Source organism: Lithobates pipiens, unplaced genomic scaffold (genome assembly GCF_037356315.1).
Source record: "Lithobates pipiens isolate NorthernLeopardFrog02 unplaced genomic scaffold, aLitPip1_a1.2 Scaffold_1, whole genome shotgun sequence".
Taxonomy (NCBI): Eukaryota; Metazoa; Chordata; class Amphibia; order Anura; family Ranidae; genus Lithobates; species Lithobates pipiens.
In genome coordinates, this window is record NW_027507685.1 from 139,730,445 (window position 1) to 139,746,905 (window position 16,461).

The 16,461-nt window shown below is 47.7% G+C and overlaps 1 protein-coding gene across 1 annotated transcript in view; it reads right to left on the bottom strand.

Moving 5' to 3' along the window:
* Positions 1-14,616, bottom strand: part of CFAP77 (cilia and flagella associated protein 77) — a 316,699-nt gene extending 302,083 nt beyond the window's left edge. Inside the window, exon 1 of the mRNA XM_077477731.1 lies at positions 14,311-14,616. Coding sequence (XP_077333857.1) covers positions 14,311-14,484 — 174 coding nt within the window. The 5' untranslated portion in view covers positions 14,485-14,616. The remainder of the gene's footprint in view (positions 1-14,310) is intronic.
* Between the last annotated feature and the right edge of the window lie 1,845 nt (positions 14,617-16,461).

A 16,461-nucleotide genomic window follows, 5' to 3' on the forward strand; every position in this document is an offset into this window, starting at 1 on the left:
TAGCCGAGGCCCTTGGACAGCGAATCTCCGATCACCCTTGGATTTATACCGGGCTTTGGGAGTGTGTCAGTATGAACCCTTGGAGACTATCCCTCATAGCCAGCAGTGGACCATCCAATAGCTTAGTGGACGGTGTTAACATACAGCCTTAAGCCGCGTACACACGGGCGGACTGTCTGGCCAACTTAGTCCGTCAGACAATCCGACGGACAGTCCGTCATACTTTCGAATGAACGGACTTGACCACACACACCACTTTTTGAGCGGACTAATATGGCGTACTAAGTCCGCCATACTATCCGCCCTACTTTTGAAATGAACGGACTCGCCCACACACGCGGAGGAAAGTCCGCTCATTTCGAGCGCGTCTCCAGGTAGGCGGGGCCCGCGAAGGAGACGTCGCTGACCCCGCCGCCTGGTATGGACTTAAAGGGGAACCCCAACATGCCCTCAAAATGGGGGGGGTGCCTTGGGGAAGGGGGGGCCGCGCGGCCCCCCCCACCCCAAAGCACCTTGTCCCCATGTTGATGAGGACAAGGGCCTCTTCCCGACAACCCTGGCCGTTGGTTGTCGGGGTCTGCGGGCGGGGGGCTTATCGGAATCCGGGAGCCCCCTTTAATAAGGGGGCCCCCGGATACCGCCCCCCCACCCTATGTGAATGAGTATGGGGTACAATGTACCCCTACCCATTCACCTGTAAAATAAAAGTACCAAAAAAAACACAACACACGAGATAAAATACTTTATTGCACAGCTCCGGGGGTCTTCCGTCTTCGGGGGTCTTCTCGCCGGACTCCTCCGCTATCCGCTATCCGCTATCTGTCGCCGCCGCCTTCCGTTCTTCTTCTTCTTCTTCTCCAGGAGATGTTGCCTCAACGATCTCTCCGGTCGGAATGCCAGGGACGCACTGCGCGGCCACTTATATAGGGACAAGGGGTGGTGTCACATGGCTTTATGTCACATGGGTTGGTGTCACATGGTGACCCCGCCCCCTTACGATGTCATAGTCCCCATGTGACATCAACCCATGTGACCAACCCATGTGACATAAAGCCATGTGACACCGCCCCTTGTCCCTATATAAGTGGCCTCGCAGTGCGTCCCTGGCATTCCGGCCGGAGAGATCGCCGAGGCAACATCTCCTGGAGAAGAAGAAGAAGAAGAACGGAAGGCGGCGGCGGCGGCGACGGCGGTGACAGAAGACCGGGCCACCGCCTGTAAAAGAGCTATAAGAAGGCGCGGTGGCCCGGCAGAAGAACCGAAGAGGGGGACAAGACCCCCGAAGTCGGGAGAAGAGGCCGGCGGCGAGGAAGAAAGCCGGACTCCTCCGCTAGCAAAAGAGCTACAAGAAGATAGCGGAGGAGTCCGGCGAGAAGACCCCCGAAGACGGAAGGCCCCCGGAGCTGTGCAATAAAGTATTTTATCTCGTGTGTTGTGTTTTTTTTGGTACTTTTATTTTACAGGTGAATGGGTAGGGGTACATTGTACCCCATACTCATTCAAATAGGGTGGGGGGCCGGTATCCAGGGGCCTCCTTATTAAAGGGGCTCCCGGATTCCGATAAGCCCCCCGCCCGCAGACCCCGACAACCAACGGCCAGGGTTGTCGGGAAGAGGCCCTTGTCCTCATCAACACGGGGACAAGGTGCTTTGGGGTGGGGGGGGCGCGCGGCCCCCCCTTCCCCAAGGCACCCCCCCATGTTGAGGGCACGCGGCCTGGTACGGTTTAGGAGGGGGGGGGCGCTTGCTCGCCCCCCTTTCCTGGCCGGCCGGGTAGCGTGCTCGGACAAGGGTCTGTTGTGGACTTGGGGGGGACCCCCACGCCGATTTTTTTCGGCGTTGGGGTTCCCCTTTAAGTCCATACCAGGCGGCGGGGCCAGCGACGTCTCCTTCGCGGGCCCCGCCTACCTGGATACCCGCTCGAAATGTGCGGACTTTTCTCCAGGCGGGAAAAGTCTGCTCATTTCAAAAGTACGGCGGACTGGCATACACACGGGCGGATTGTCCGCCGAAATGCGAGTACGACGGACAGTATTTCGAACATTCTGAAATACTTAGTCCGCCGTACTGCACGCTGAAAAAGTCCGCTGAAGCCCACACACGAGCGGACTGTCCACTGAAATGTGTTTCGGCGGACTAAGTAGGCCATACAGTCCGCCCGTGTGTATGCGGCATTACATTGGCTAGGTTTACAATAGTCCATGCTCTAAAAAGCAATTATATCAGGACAGAGAGGCGTAACCAGAACCTTCAGGGACCCAATGCAAGAAACCAGGGGTCCTCCTGGCCCTTCCTACTGATCCCGGGGCCATTTACTTCCATCGTGGGACCCTTTGTTAGGGTTTCACAGCAGCTATGTTCCTCCTGTTTTGGGGTCCCCCCACAAGATGCAAGTGTGACCTTTTAAACCCTGGTTCCACCACTTGTGTCAGTAGTTTTTTATTTTTGTTGTTTTATCTTTTTTTTTTTTACCATTTTATTATTTTGAATTTTTTAACAATGGTATTTATTTGTTTTTTTACATTTTTTTTTTTAGGACCACCATTGGGGGGGGGGGGGGGCCCTGATGTCCTACTTTTGAGACAGAGAAAACGACTGAGGACAGATTCATCAGTCCCTTTCTCTGCAGCCTCAGCTGCATAAATTGAGCCATAGTGAGCACAGTTTACTATGCCTCAGATATGAAGGAATAAGCAAAAAAAGATCACTCACTCATCATCATTAAGACATGGAGGGGGCCGATCTCCATTCTGACTGATCCCTGCAGCAACCAACACCCCCCCCAGCGCTTCAGGGGGGGGGGGTCATAGGGGTTTTGGGGCAGTAGGACAGGGATAGGGAGGTGGCAGGACAGCAAGTCAAACTAATTCAACAAAAAGAAATGGCTAAAACGGCGCTTAATGACCTCGGTAAGGGTATCATGGAAAAAAAACTCAAGTAATGTCACCAATTTGGTATGAAATCAAGAAAAATTATGATGAAAATTTAGAGAAAAAAAAAGCTGATGGGGGCGGGGTTGTACAAATGGCACCAGTGGAAAAAAAAGAAGAAAGGGTAAAAAAAAAAAAAAACAGCCAATGTATGAAGTCTAAAAAAAACTGCATGCAAAAGAAGTGACAAAAAAGTGCAATTCTTTACAGAGTGTGTCAGTATGAACCCTTGGAGATTATCCCTCATAGCCAGCAGTGGACCATCCAATAGCTTAGTGGACGGTGTTAACATACAGCCTTACATTGGCTAGGTTTACAATAGTCCATGCTCTAAAAAGCAATTATATCAGGACAGAGGCGTAACCAGAACCTTCAGGGACCCAATGCAAGAAACCATGAGGGGTCCTCCTGGCCCTTCCTACTGATCCCGGGGCCCTTTACTCCCATCGTGGGACCCTTTATTAGGGTTTCACAGCAGCTATGTTCCTCCTGTTTTGGGGTCCCCCCACAAGATGCAAGTGTGACCTTTTAAACCCTGGTTCCACCACTTGTGTCAGTAGTTTTTTATTTTTGTTGTTTTATCTTTTTTTTTACCATTTTATTATTTAGAATTTTTTAACAATGGTATTTATTTGTTTTTTTACATTTTTTTTTAGGACCACCATTGGGGGGGGGGGGCTTTGGTGAAATATCAGGGGTCTAAACAGACCCCTGATGTCCTACTTTTGAGACAGAGAAAACGACTGAGGACAGATTCATCAGTCCCTTTCTCTGCAGCCTCAGCTGCATAAAATTGAGGCATAGTGAGCACAGTTTACTATGCCTCAGATATGAAGGAATAAGCAAAAAAAGATCACTCACTCATCATCATTAAGACATGGAGGGGGCCGATCTCCATTCTGACTGATCCCCTGCAGCAACCAACACCCCCCCCAGCGCTACGGGGGGGGGTCATAGGGGTTTTGGGGCAGTAGGACAGGGATAGGGAGGTGGCAGGACAGCATGTGCCGGAACCAATGCCCTTAATTTTTCTTCTGCAGCTGCTAAATGTCTTCAGGAGGGAGAGGAGAAGAAGCGGGCACTCAGCAACTACATGGATGGATTGGTTCTTCTACAGGCTGCCGCCCCTATCACCCTCCTGTCCAGGCATACAGGGGGGCGCACAGACCCCCTGTATGCATGGGGCTGGGTCACAATGGCCCTGGGGCTAATGATGCATAAGTGTGAGCCAAGCCTTTTATTAGCGAGATACGGCTCCATTAACTTGAAAGGCTGAGTTTGACAGAGGGTAGTGCTTGTCAACTTGGCATGCTGCAGCTGTGGCATATGAACAGGCTCCTTATGCTGTATTTTAAACATTAGGTAGGTTTGGAGAGGTGGTAAAACTGTGACTCAGCAGCCTGTTTTTTTCACGTAGCTTAATGAATGAGGTGAAACTGTGCTGACGACTTCCATCAACCAAAACACTGTATATATATATATATATATATATATATATATATATATATATATATATATATATATTCTATCACCCTGGTGTTTAGGCAGGGTTGCTGTTAAATTTACCTGTCAGGTGAAGCTACCTTGGCTAATTGTTGGGGATCAATTGATTCCACTCTAAAGCCCCATACACACGATCTGCCAGTAAATGTCGGATGTGAGCTTTTGGTCAGAAATTCCAACCGTGTGTATGCTCCATCAGACTTTTGCTTGCAGAACTTCAGCCAGCAAAAGATTGAGAGCAGGTTCTCTCTTTTTCGGTCGAAAAAAGTTCAGATCGCAAATTCCGACGCGCAAAATTCCTGTGCATGCTTGGAAGCATTGAACTTAATTTTCTCAGCTCGTCGTAGTGTTTTATATCACCGCATTCTCGACGGTCGAAAGTTTAGAGAACTTTTGTGTGACTGTGTGTATGCAAGCGAAGCTTAAGCGGAAAATCGGAAAAAACATCCACATTTTTTGAGATGGAAAATCCGCTTGTGTGTACGGGGCATAAGTCTGCAATTGCTGCACTTTTCTGTTCTGCCACTAGGTGGCCGGGTACCTGGTGGCATTAGATACGAGAAGGGCAATGCAAGGTCAGATTATGGGTATATGAAGTAATTCAGCCAATGGGCAGGGGTTTGCTTAAATCCCTTGGCCTCCTGGGAGAGCCTATATATCTGGGTGAAGTCAGGTGATCTGTGTTCTGTGCCACCTAGACAGCTGTCTGGGTGGACATGTGTTGTTCTGCCCGGGCTGCTAGGCCGGAGATTGGGCCTATCCCTGACACATCTGGCTGCTAGGCTTTCTGAGGGCCTATCCAAAAGCAAGAGAGCAACGCAGGGTTGGGATTGCAGCTTGCAGTCCAACCAGAAGTGAGGGTTCTGCTGGCCATAGTCGGAGGTAGAGGGTAAGCTGTCACCACTAAGGGACATCTTATTACCAGGGGCCACAGTGAGTAGCTGAAGCAAGTACCAGAGCAGTATTCTCACCAAAAGGGGACAGTGAAGAATGGGGAAACTTCTGTGGGTATCAAGCCAGGGACCCAGCCAGCGTAGGTGACACTTGCAGAGCAGCCTTGTGTGTCAAGCCAGGGAGCGAGCAGAGAGGAGGGGGTGACTCTTGAGGAAGATACTACAGTGAAGATTGGAGGAGCTCAAGGGATTCAGTGGCAGTGAATCATCTAGTTTAGTGAGAGAGACTGGGAGCTCAATGGGTTGAAGAACTACAAGAAGTGATTTTAGTGGAAGTGAAGGAACTGTTACAACTTATGTTAGGAACTGTTAAAGACTGTTGCCATAGGAGACAGCAATTCTACACATGCAGATGTGGTGTCTGGCTGGGTGCCTTTCCCTGCATGGCTGTCCTCCTGTTAAAGGCTTGGAGTCTGCCAATTAATCTTGCAACTGCCTAAGAGTTTTCTGCCCCTAATCCTCTCTCCCAAATTTTTGTTAAGAGAAATAAAATCTCTTCTGCATTCAAGAAATGTCTGACGCCTAATGACTTTAACTGCTTTGCACTCACTATGCCTCACAACCCACCATATATAGAACGATGTCAGGTCTCTGGTCCTGGAGGTTCTCATTAGACTGAAGGAGACCGGACCTTGCTACATATATATGTACAGCTTGTATAACAGTGTAAATTTGCTGTCCCCCTCAAAATAACTCAACACACAGCCATTAATATCTAAACCGCTAGCAACAAAAGTGAGTACACTTCTAAGTGAAAATGTCCAACTGGGCCCAATTAGCCATTTTCCCTCCCCGGTTTCATGTGACTCGTTAATGTTACAAGGTCTCAGGTATGAATGGGGAGCAGGTGTGGTAAATTTGGTGTTATCGCTCTCACTCTCTCATACTGGTCACTGGAAGTTCAACATGGCACCTCATGGCAAAGAACTCTCTGAGGATCTGAAAAAAAGAATTGTTGCTCTACATAAAGATGGCCTAGGCAATAAGAAGATTGCCAAGACCCTGAAACTGAGCTGCAGCACGGTGGCTAAGACCATACAGAGGTTTAACAGGACAGGTTCCACTCAGAACAGGCCTCATCATGGTCCACCAAAGAAGTTGAGTGCATATGCTCAACCTCATATCCAGAGGTTGTCTTTGAGAAATAGTGCTGCCAGCATTGCTGCAGAGGTTGAAGGGGTGGGGGATCAGCCTGTCAGTGCTCAAATCATATGCCACACACTGCATCAAATTGGCCTTCCTCTTCTAAAGATGATGCACAAGAAAGCCTGCAAACAGTTTCCTGAAGACAAACAGACTAAAGACATGGATTACTGTAACCATGTCCTGTGGTCTGACGAGAACAAGATAAACTTATTTGGTTCAGATGGTGTCAAGCGTGTGGTGGCAATAGGGTTGCCACCTGTCCGGGATTCACCCGGACAGTACGGGTTTAGAGTAATTTTGAATCACGTGTCCGGGGCTCCTGCCGCCTGGAACCCGGACACATGATCCAGACCGCACTGTGGCTCAGAGCTCCATCTGTTCAGCTAGGGCCGGGCAGGAGCATTACTACAGGTTATTATGCTACTACAGCTGTTTGGACAATTTAGTCAGTGTGGACCCCACTTCTATAGTATCCGCCAGGGAAGGTAATTGCCGGGAACCGCAGCTCACATGCCTTTGTCAGAGAATGCACAGGTCAGAAGAGGTGCCCCGGCAGGCACTGAGGACACTCAAACCCGGACAACTTTACAGAGGAGGAGACCGCTATGAACGAAAGAGTCTGGTCAGCAGTGCCCTGTCAGTGTTCGGGTGTCAGTGCAGGATTGGAGGACAGCGCGCTGGATCGGGATATGAGCTGCATGATCGGCCGAGCAGTATTACAATATGTCGTTTTCCCAGCTGACTGGGAAAAGACCATGCAGGAGAACAGCAGCAGAATCAGCTCCATCCACACTACTGGGCTGGGTAAGAAATACACAGATCTGAGGAGGGAGGGAGAGGGGAGAGGGGGGAATTCTTAGGATTCTTTGCTATCACCTCTGTGTTGTGATGATCGGGAGTCAGGGCTGGTGCCAGTATAATACAGTGTCCTGTATATGAGCGAGAATAGTGTGTCCCCTCCGCATGTCCTCCATGTCACTCTGCCTTCCCCCTCCATGTCACTCTGCCTGTCCCCCTCCATGTCACTCTGCCTGTCCCCCTCCATGTCACTCTGCCTGTCCCCCTCCATGTCACTCTGCCTGTCCCCCTCCATGTCACTCTGCCTGTCCCCCTCCATGTCACTCTGCCTGTCCCCCTCCATGTCACTCTGCCTGTCTCCCTCCATGTCACTCTGCCTGCCCCCTCCATGTCACTCTACCTGCCCCCTGCATGTCACTCTGCCTGCCCCCCTCCATGTCACTCTGCCTGCCCCCCTCCATGTCACTCTGCCTGTCCCCCTCCATGTCACTCTGCCTGCCCTCTCCATGTCACTCTGCCTGTCTCCCTCCATGTCACTCTGCCTGCCCCCTCCATGTCACTCTGCCTGTCCCCCTCCGTGTCACTCTGCATGTCCCTCTCCGTGTCACTCTGCCTGCCCCCTCCATGTCACTCTACCTGCCCTCTCCATGTCACTCTACCTGCCCTCTCCGTGTCACTCTGCATGTCCCTCTCCGTGTCACTCTGCCTGTCCTCTCCATGTCACTCTGCCTGCCCCCCTCCATGTCACTCTGCCTGTCCCTCTCCATGTCACTCTACCTGCCCTCTCCTTGACACTCTACCTGCCCTCTCCATGTCACTCTGCCTGTCCCCCTCCGTGTCACTCTGCCTGCCCTCTCCATGTCACTCTGCCTGCCCTCTCCGTGTCACTCTGCCTGTCCCCCTCCATGTCACTCTACCTGCCCTCTCCATATCACTCTGCCTGTCCCCCTCCCTGTCACTCTACCTGTCCCCTCCCTGTCACTCTACCTGTCCCCCTCCATGTCACTCTGCCTGTCCCCCTCCATTTCACTCTGCCTGCCCCCCTCCATGTCACTCTGCCTGCCCCCCTCCATGTCACTCTGCCTGCCCCCCTTCATGTCACTCTACCTGCCCCCCCATGTCACTCTGCCTTCCCCCCTTCATGTCACTCGGCCTGCCCCCCTCCGCCCTGTCACTCTGCTAGCTATATATATATATATATAATCATACACCCATGTGTGTTTGGGCTTTCATTTGGGGTGTCTGAACCGCTTCACAAACATTAGACCGCTGGTGCCTGATAAACATGGAATAGTGCAGAGCAATAGAAGGTAAGTGCTTGAGCCCAGGGGTTAAACAGTCCTGTTCCTTCCCCTGGCCGCCAGCTGATTCCACAGAATATACTGGAATGGCTGAACAGCCTTATGGCTCATTTGCATATGTGGTGCCCTCTGAAGAGCAATCCACATTTGTATTGTTCTTCAGATGGCATTTGGCAGGCAGGGAGGAGGCGTTATATCACCTCCTCGCCACCTGTTTAAACCCCACAGCATCGCCCCCCAATTTAATGCATTACACATGGAAGCGGGAAGCCCCCATTCACTTGAATGGTCCACATTTGGCAGGCAATACTGCTCACTGATCCCAGCAGTGCAGACATGTTTTGCCGCACTTTGATGCAAAACATTTTGGCTGTGGCAGCCGGCGGGTATACATCCCCCTCTGCTGCCTTTTCAGCTTAAGGGGAATGGTTGGTAGCAGTTAAAACACAGCTCAACCTCTAAATTTTACCCCCAACCACAAGTGTAAACAGAGTCCTAAAGCACTCTGAAGAGTGATCCATAGCGGATCGTGTTTTGAAGGTATTTGACAGGTGGTAAAGAAGAGTTATGTTGCCTCCTCATCACCTGTTTTAAATCCCTAAAACCCCTTGCCATTGTGCTGTAGCCATGTGCATTGAACACGGTTATAATGCAGCCCCATTCAGGTGAATGGGTTGAGTTAAGCAAGCGCAGGGCCGTGCACCACTAAAATGTTCGGGTTTGGCTTGAAGAAAAGGTGGCGACCCTAGGTGGCAACCAGGTGAGCAGTACAAAGACAAGTGTGTCTTGCCTACAGACAAGCATGGTGGTGGGGGTGTCATTGTCTGAGGCTGCATGAGTGCTGCCGGCACTGGGAAGCTACAGTTCATCGAGGGAACCATGAATGCCAACATGAACTGTGACATACTGAAGCAGAGCATGATACCCTCCCTACGGAGGCTGGGCCGCAGGGCAGTATACCAACATAACGACCCCAAACACAACTCCAAGATGACCACTGCCTAGCTAAAGATGCTAAGGGTAAAATTGATTGACTGACCAAGCATGTCTTCAGACCTAAACCCTATTGAGCATATGTGGGGTATCCTCAAACGAAAGGTGTAGGAGCGCAAGGTCTCTAACATCCACCAGCTCTGTGATGTCATCATGGAGGAGTGGAAGATGATTCAAGTGGCAACCTCTGAAGCTCTGGTGAGCTCCATGCCCACGAGGGTTAAGGCAGTGCTGGAAAGTAATGGTGGTCACACAAAATATTTATACTTTGAGCCCAATTTGGACATTTTCACTTAAGGGTGTACTCACTTTTGTCACCAGTGGTTTCGACATTAATGGCTGTGTGTTGAGTTATTTTGAGGGGACATCAAATTTACACTGTTATACAAGCTGTACACTCACTACTTTACATTGTAGCAAAGTGTCATTTCTTCAGTGTTGTCACATGAAAAGATACAATAAATATTTACAAAAATGTGAGGAATGTACTCACTTTTCTGAGATACTATTTTTTTTTTTTTTTATATATATCATTTTTTTTTTTTTTTCCCCATCACACCACTGTTGGAGCTGTGATTGGGAAACCGGGACTGTTCTTCAAATATAGTACACTGTGCTGACTTCCATCAACCAAAATACTGTAATATATATATATATATATATATATATATATATATATATATATATATATATTTATTCCATCACACCACTGTTGGGGCTGTGATGGGGAAACTAGGACTGTTCCTCATATACAGTATGATGGTCTTGCCCCCGGTCTTATGTTTTTACAACATAGAAATAGAAGATCGATATACAGAACAAGACTTCTCTGTGCAGTGTCCAATGAATTGAGCTACTGGCTTTTGATGTGAGCTGCATTTTCCGACTGTTTTCATTGAACATTTTCTCGTTTCTGCCAATCCATTGATGCTTGTAGAACAGTAAGGAGCCGCATTTCTCTGGAATATACCTCTCTGCTGCCCCCTGCAGGTCTCTACATGTTATAAATGTAGCCACAATAAAGATGAGGAGTATGCAGGTAAAGCAGAACTCAAAGAGTTAAAAAAAAAAAAAAATATTGTGTATAAAACAAAAATATAAGTGTATAAACAAAAATTGCCTCTGCTGACAAGTAAAAAATGTCAGGATAACTGCTGTGTCCTTTACAATCTATAATTTTATTTGTGACAAATAGTAAAGCTGCGCTATTCTTCGAGCCTGCCATGGATATGAGAACTTCAGCTCTCCTACATAGAAGCACTAGTGTTGTTTCTCCATCCCTCCTTCCTCTTGTCCTTTCACAGGATATATGGTGTTCCTAGAACAGCAAGGGCTAGGAATGCCTTGGTAAAGTCCTAGCAACGTCCTGGCAATGTCCTAGCAACAAGGCTGAATGGGATGATCCCGGAGTTTTCACTCAGGCCTTGGGAGGTTTGTGAATGGCCTACACTTAAATCAAGGGAATTCTTGTAAATTGTAAGCTCCAATGAGTGGGGCCCCCTGATTCCTCCTGTATTGAGTTGCATTGTAACTGTACTGTCTGCCCTCATGTTGTAAAGTGCTGCACAGACTGTTGGCGCAATATAAATCCTATATAATAATAATAATAATTCTTCACCTTTAGTCAAAGATGCACAGTTGGTTTTTATTTACAGGTGCCCCTTATCTGCATAGGCAGTTTTTTTTGACAAAGATAAACTATACCTTTAAATGTTGTACCTGTGTATCAGCAGCGTTCTCTTCTCTAGTTCAAAGTCCAGAATTTACACAACTTATCTATCAGGAAAAAGGGGGGCGGAGAGCTGAAGTTACACTCTGCAGAGCTTAGCAAGAGATCTAAGAGTTGATTGCAGGGAAGGGACACCCCCCCCCCCCCCCCATTCACACAGAGCAGAGGAACAGGACTGAGGCTGTCAAACAGCTGGAGGTTCCACCCTGACACCATTTTTCTCTTGGTGTCAGGAAAACTTGTCAGAAGTGATTCATGCTGATAGGAAAGGAATGAAGCAGCAGGCAGAAATGATACTTAGGGGCTGATTTACTAAAACAGGAGCACACAGAATCTGGTGTAGTTGTGCATGGTAGCCAATTAGCTTCTAACTTTAGCTTTTTCAATTAAGCTTTGACTATAAGTCGTGGTTCACATTGATGCTAGTTTTTGAAGTAGCAGATCAGCATGATTTCAGGTGCCTCTTTAACATTACATGCAAAAAGAAATAAATGGCTCCCCTAATGTACTAATTTAAATCTATAAATACTCGCCAGCTCTTGACATTGATTTTGGGTAAATACCAGTGATCAAATAATTAACAGTTGAGGCGCTAGCTACAAACTCTGAATTTCCACGAGTGAGCAGACCTCAATGCATTTCACCAGAAGGCATCATCTGGAAGTTGTCTGACGATGCCTTCCAGTGAAATGCATTAAGGTCTGTTTACTTGCGGAAATTCTGAGTCCTCCACTGACATCATGTCCGGCTCAGGAAGACGAGAGGCGGCGAGGATTGTCTAATAAGCAGACTGTACAAAGTGTGTGCCGCTGCATGGCACACCAAAATATGAGTGGATTTTATATAGATTTTACTATATTTGCTTCTTAATAAATGTTATTGCATGATCACGGGGTTAATGTTCTTTCATTTTGAGAACAATCAGGTGTTGTAATTAAAGATAAGAACCTAAGAAATGGCAAATCTATAATCAACTAAAAGAATAATATTTTAAGTGGAGAGGGTCCTGGTGGCTCAAAGTAATCTTATATTAGGTGGTGGAGCACATTATTCAAGTGGACCACCGTTATATAAGGATTCAAATGTCACCATCAAACATGGCAATCAGTGGTGGCTGGTGGTCAATATTTTGGGAGAGGCAGGAAAACAGACCTGGCTCCCTCACTTGCACTGATCATAGCACCCCCCCCCCCCCCCACACACACACACACGGTTCTTGATCGACTGCTCCAAACAGCTCTTGATAGGCGACGATCCACTTGCACGAATGCCCCCCCCCCAACGCGATCCATGGCCTTACCTTATACCGTGGTAGAGGTGCGGGGAGGAAGACGAGGTGGTGGTACACTGCTGAATCCGCAGTAGGGCTCTTTGAAGAGGCTGTTGCTGCCAGGTCCATTGCTTCTCCTTCCAGCAGAACAGGAGGCCTAAGACTCCCGGCCAATCAGGTCTCAGGACACCACTTTCTGATTGGCTGGGAGGAGAAGCAGGAAGACATTAGCGAATATCAATTCGCTAATGTCACACAAGTGGGTGGGCTCAGGGTGCATTGCTCTGCGCCCCGAACCCATAATTTTTTAAGCCAATTAGAGCTGGAGGCTCTAATCACATGCTTAAAAAAAAAAAAAAGAAAACACAAACCCACATACACACACACGCACACACACACACACACACACACACACATTGAAATCCATGCATCCGGCGCCCTGCATGAAAATGAACAGCATGGATAAGGGGGGTGGCATCCCTAACGGAAGGGTCGCCACTGGTGGTGATAAAGAAAGACGTGGAATATAAGATTAGCATTGTCATATTTCATAACATAATTTTTTTGTTTTATATATTTTTTCAATTGATTGTATCTTTGGTTTTTATATATTTTTGGAACACTAATGCACACGGTCGCATTTTCCGATGGAAAATGTTCAAATGGAGTTTTTTGTTGGAAATTCCGACTGTGTGTGGGCTCTATCGGACATTTTCCATCGGAATGTACGACACACAAAATTTGAGATCTGGATGTCAAATTTTCTGACAACAAAATCCATTGTTGGAAATTCCGATCGTGTGTACACAATTCCGACGCACAAAGTTTCACGCAGAAAGAGCCGCACTGGCTATTGAACTTAATTTTTCTCTGCTCATCGTATGTCTTGTACGTCACCGTGTTCTTGGTGTTCGCAATTGCTGACCAACTCTGTGTGACCGTATGTATGCAAGATAAGTTTGAGCCAACATCCATCGGAAAAAATACATGGATTTTGTTGTCGAAATGTCCGATCAATGTCCGATCGTGTGTACGGGGCATAAGGCTTAATGTACATGGGACGTTTTTACAGCCTCTCCTGAACGATTTAACTTGGCAGATAGTAACCCACGTTTAAATCATCTGTTTTGCTGCGTTGACATGCCGCATTTGGAAAAGTAAAAAAAAAAAAAATAAATTTCAAAATAGCCAAAAATTATAAACACCTGTAAACAAAACGCGGCTAAATGCGAGTTACCACGTTTAGAATCATTTGGCGATTGACATGCCTCTAAACTCAGCGTCTGAGCTCATCTTTTTTGCTTTCCAAAAAAAGACCTCTAAACTCAACTGCCTGAAAACGACATTAAACTACCCTGTGTACATGTACACATAAGATTACCCGCAGCAGTGTACATGAGGCCTTATATTGCGGAATATTTGATACAATCATATTATTATTGATTGCACAGAATTGCATATTTGCACATACACAGACCAATGTTATTATATGACTTTGTAGCTAGCGCCTCAACTATTAATTAGTTGTTAACATTACATGCGTGTGTGTGATCACACTGCAAGGATGTCAATGATTTCTTTGCACGATTACAGAAAAGCTGAGTATACAAACCCCCCCATTATATATAGAGTAGATGATGATGTGTAATATACAGATATAATAAATTAGAATAGAAGATGATCCTTACCTTCTGGAGGAGCTGGTTGTTATTCATTGACTCTCTGACCACCCCAAACCTCTCATTGTCCATGCTCATTGTCCAGAGGTAGCTCTGTCCTCCTGTCTGTACAATGTGTCCGGGTATGATGGGATATTCTGCCCAATATTCTGCCTCCAGGCAACAGTCTTCCATACACTTCATAGACTATTCCATCTGCCATCATTAGTGGGGGGAGATCCTCGTGTCCTCAGTGTATTTCCTCTCTCCATGACACCTACACGCAGCTGCCAGTATTAATGGAGAAAAGCTGTCACTTTCTGAATGATCTCAGGTGGTTAGCAGACTCTGGGAAGCGAGCTGAAAGTCCCTCCACCCCCCTGCAAACACATGGATCGCTCCGTTGCCAGGGTGACAGGACGCTAACAGGAAGGCCTGGAAATGTCTTCACGTGTGTATTGTTTACATTGCTGGCACTGGGACAGCGTCCCCTTCTGTATGTACAGAAGGGGGAGGTATTAGGTGAACAACATGCCTGGACTCCTGATGACACAGCAAACAGATCCAGCACAGAAGAATGGAATGGCTCAAAGGCAGCTTCTGCATGGTGGAACTACATGTATCAGCATGTCCTGCCCCCTCTAAAGGTGTGCCAGACTGAGTTTTCATTCCTCCAATATTTCAGTAAAAATCAGGAGGTTTTGGCAAAAGGCACTAAGGTCATGTGAGAAGTAAAATAGAGGTGATTGATTTTTAAATGACTCCTGAGTGTTACATAAGCTGGCCCAGTGTAGGTGTGCGAAATCTGTCACCCCTGGAGTTCAGATATAATGATTACAGAGCTGCATAAGGCCTCATTCACATACCAATCCTTACGCCTGTGTGATGGGCAGTCTACTCCCACATTGGACACACAGGTATCTCTTGCAGGACACTTGTTGAAATCAATGACAGGCAGCCACTGCACATATCTCCACGTGCATCCTTATGGATCCGATGCACAGATCTCCAAATACTTCCATATGGATCCGATGCACAGATCTCCAAATACTTCCATATGGATCCGATGCACAGATCTCCAAATACTTTCATATGGATCCGATGCACAGATCTCCAAGTGCATCCATATGGGTCCGATGCACATGTAGCGGCCACACTTTATACAAGGCGCCTGCCATGTATAAATTTAGTTTTTTTCCTCAGAACAGTAAAGGGGTTCTGAGGGCTGATTATGTAGGTTTAACTTTGGCATCAGTTTGGCTGGGCTGTATTAGAGTTCTGTCTGGTCATGTGTACAGTTAGGTGCACATGACAGGCCTAGAACCATGCCTGGTTGGACGTTTTAGGTATTGGCATTCCCTGGAGCCAATCAGTGGGTGCGTCACTCTGGTCCCGCTGAGGAGTCTGGGGAAGGGTATTTAAGATGTTGAAGTCACGTGTTCAAGGTTGGTTCGTGAAGCGATAGCTGCCTGTTCCTGGAGCTGGACCAGGGTAGCCCCGCGAGGGGTCCCGGTCACGGGAGCGTGTGCCGCCCTGCAACATGGTCAGTGTGACTAGCCCCATTAGACCCGCATGATCTGGGGTAAGGATCCATCTGTTCCCGAGGCTCGGAATCAGTTGTTCTGAGGTGCAGTAACTGAAGGAGGATTCAAGGCGTCCGGGTGTGCTCTCAACTTGGAGGGGCATCGCAGTCCGTGTAAGCGCTCGGAGGAGGACTCTTCGGAGGAGGACTCTTCGGAGGAGGGCCAACAAGCTGGCATCCCAAGAAGTGCCTGGTTACTGGGTTGTCAAGGACACTAACAAATCAATGCTTTTCCAGTACTGCCAAGGAGACAGAGAACGTTCCGGATACTGAGGAAAGGGTTCCTGTTCATTTTCAGTTGAAGCTTTAGTCAAGGTCAAAGACTTTGTAAATTCTGGATCAAAGTGCTGACTGCCATAATCTCTGGCTAGAGATTTGTTCAGCCTTGAAGCGCCCAGCTGCGAGTGGCTACTCTCTGGGCCATATTAGAGACTTTCTGGTGATTAGCAGTTTAAGGTGCCTGAGTTTATTTCACCCTTGCCCTCTGTTCCCATACGAGACTGTGTTTGTTGGATGATACCCCTGCAAAAAAAAACCTTTCTAAAGGACTTTTATGGTGTCAGTGTCCAAAGTTGTTGGGTACTAACCCTGGGAACCCC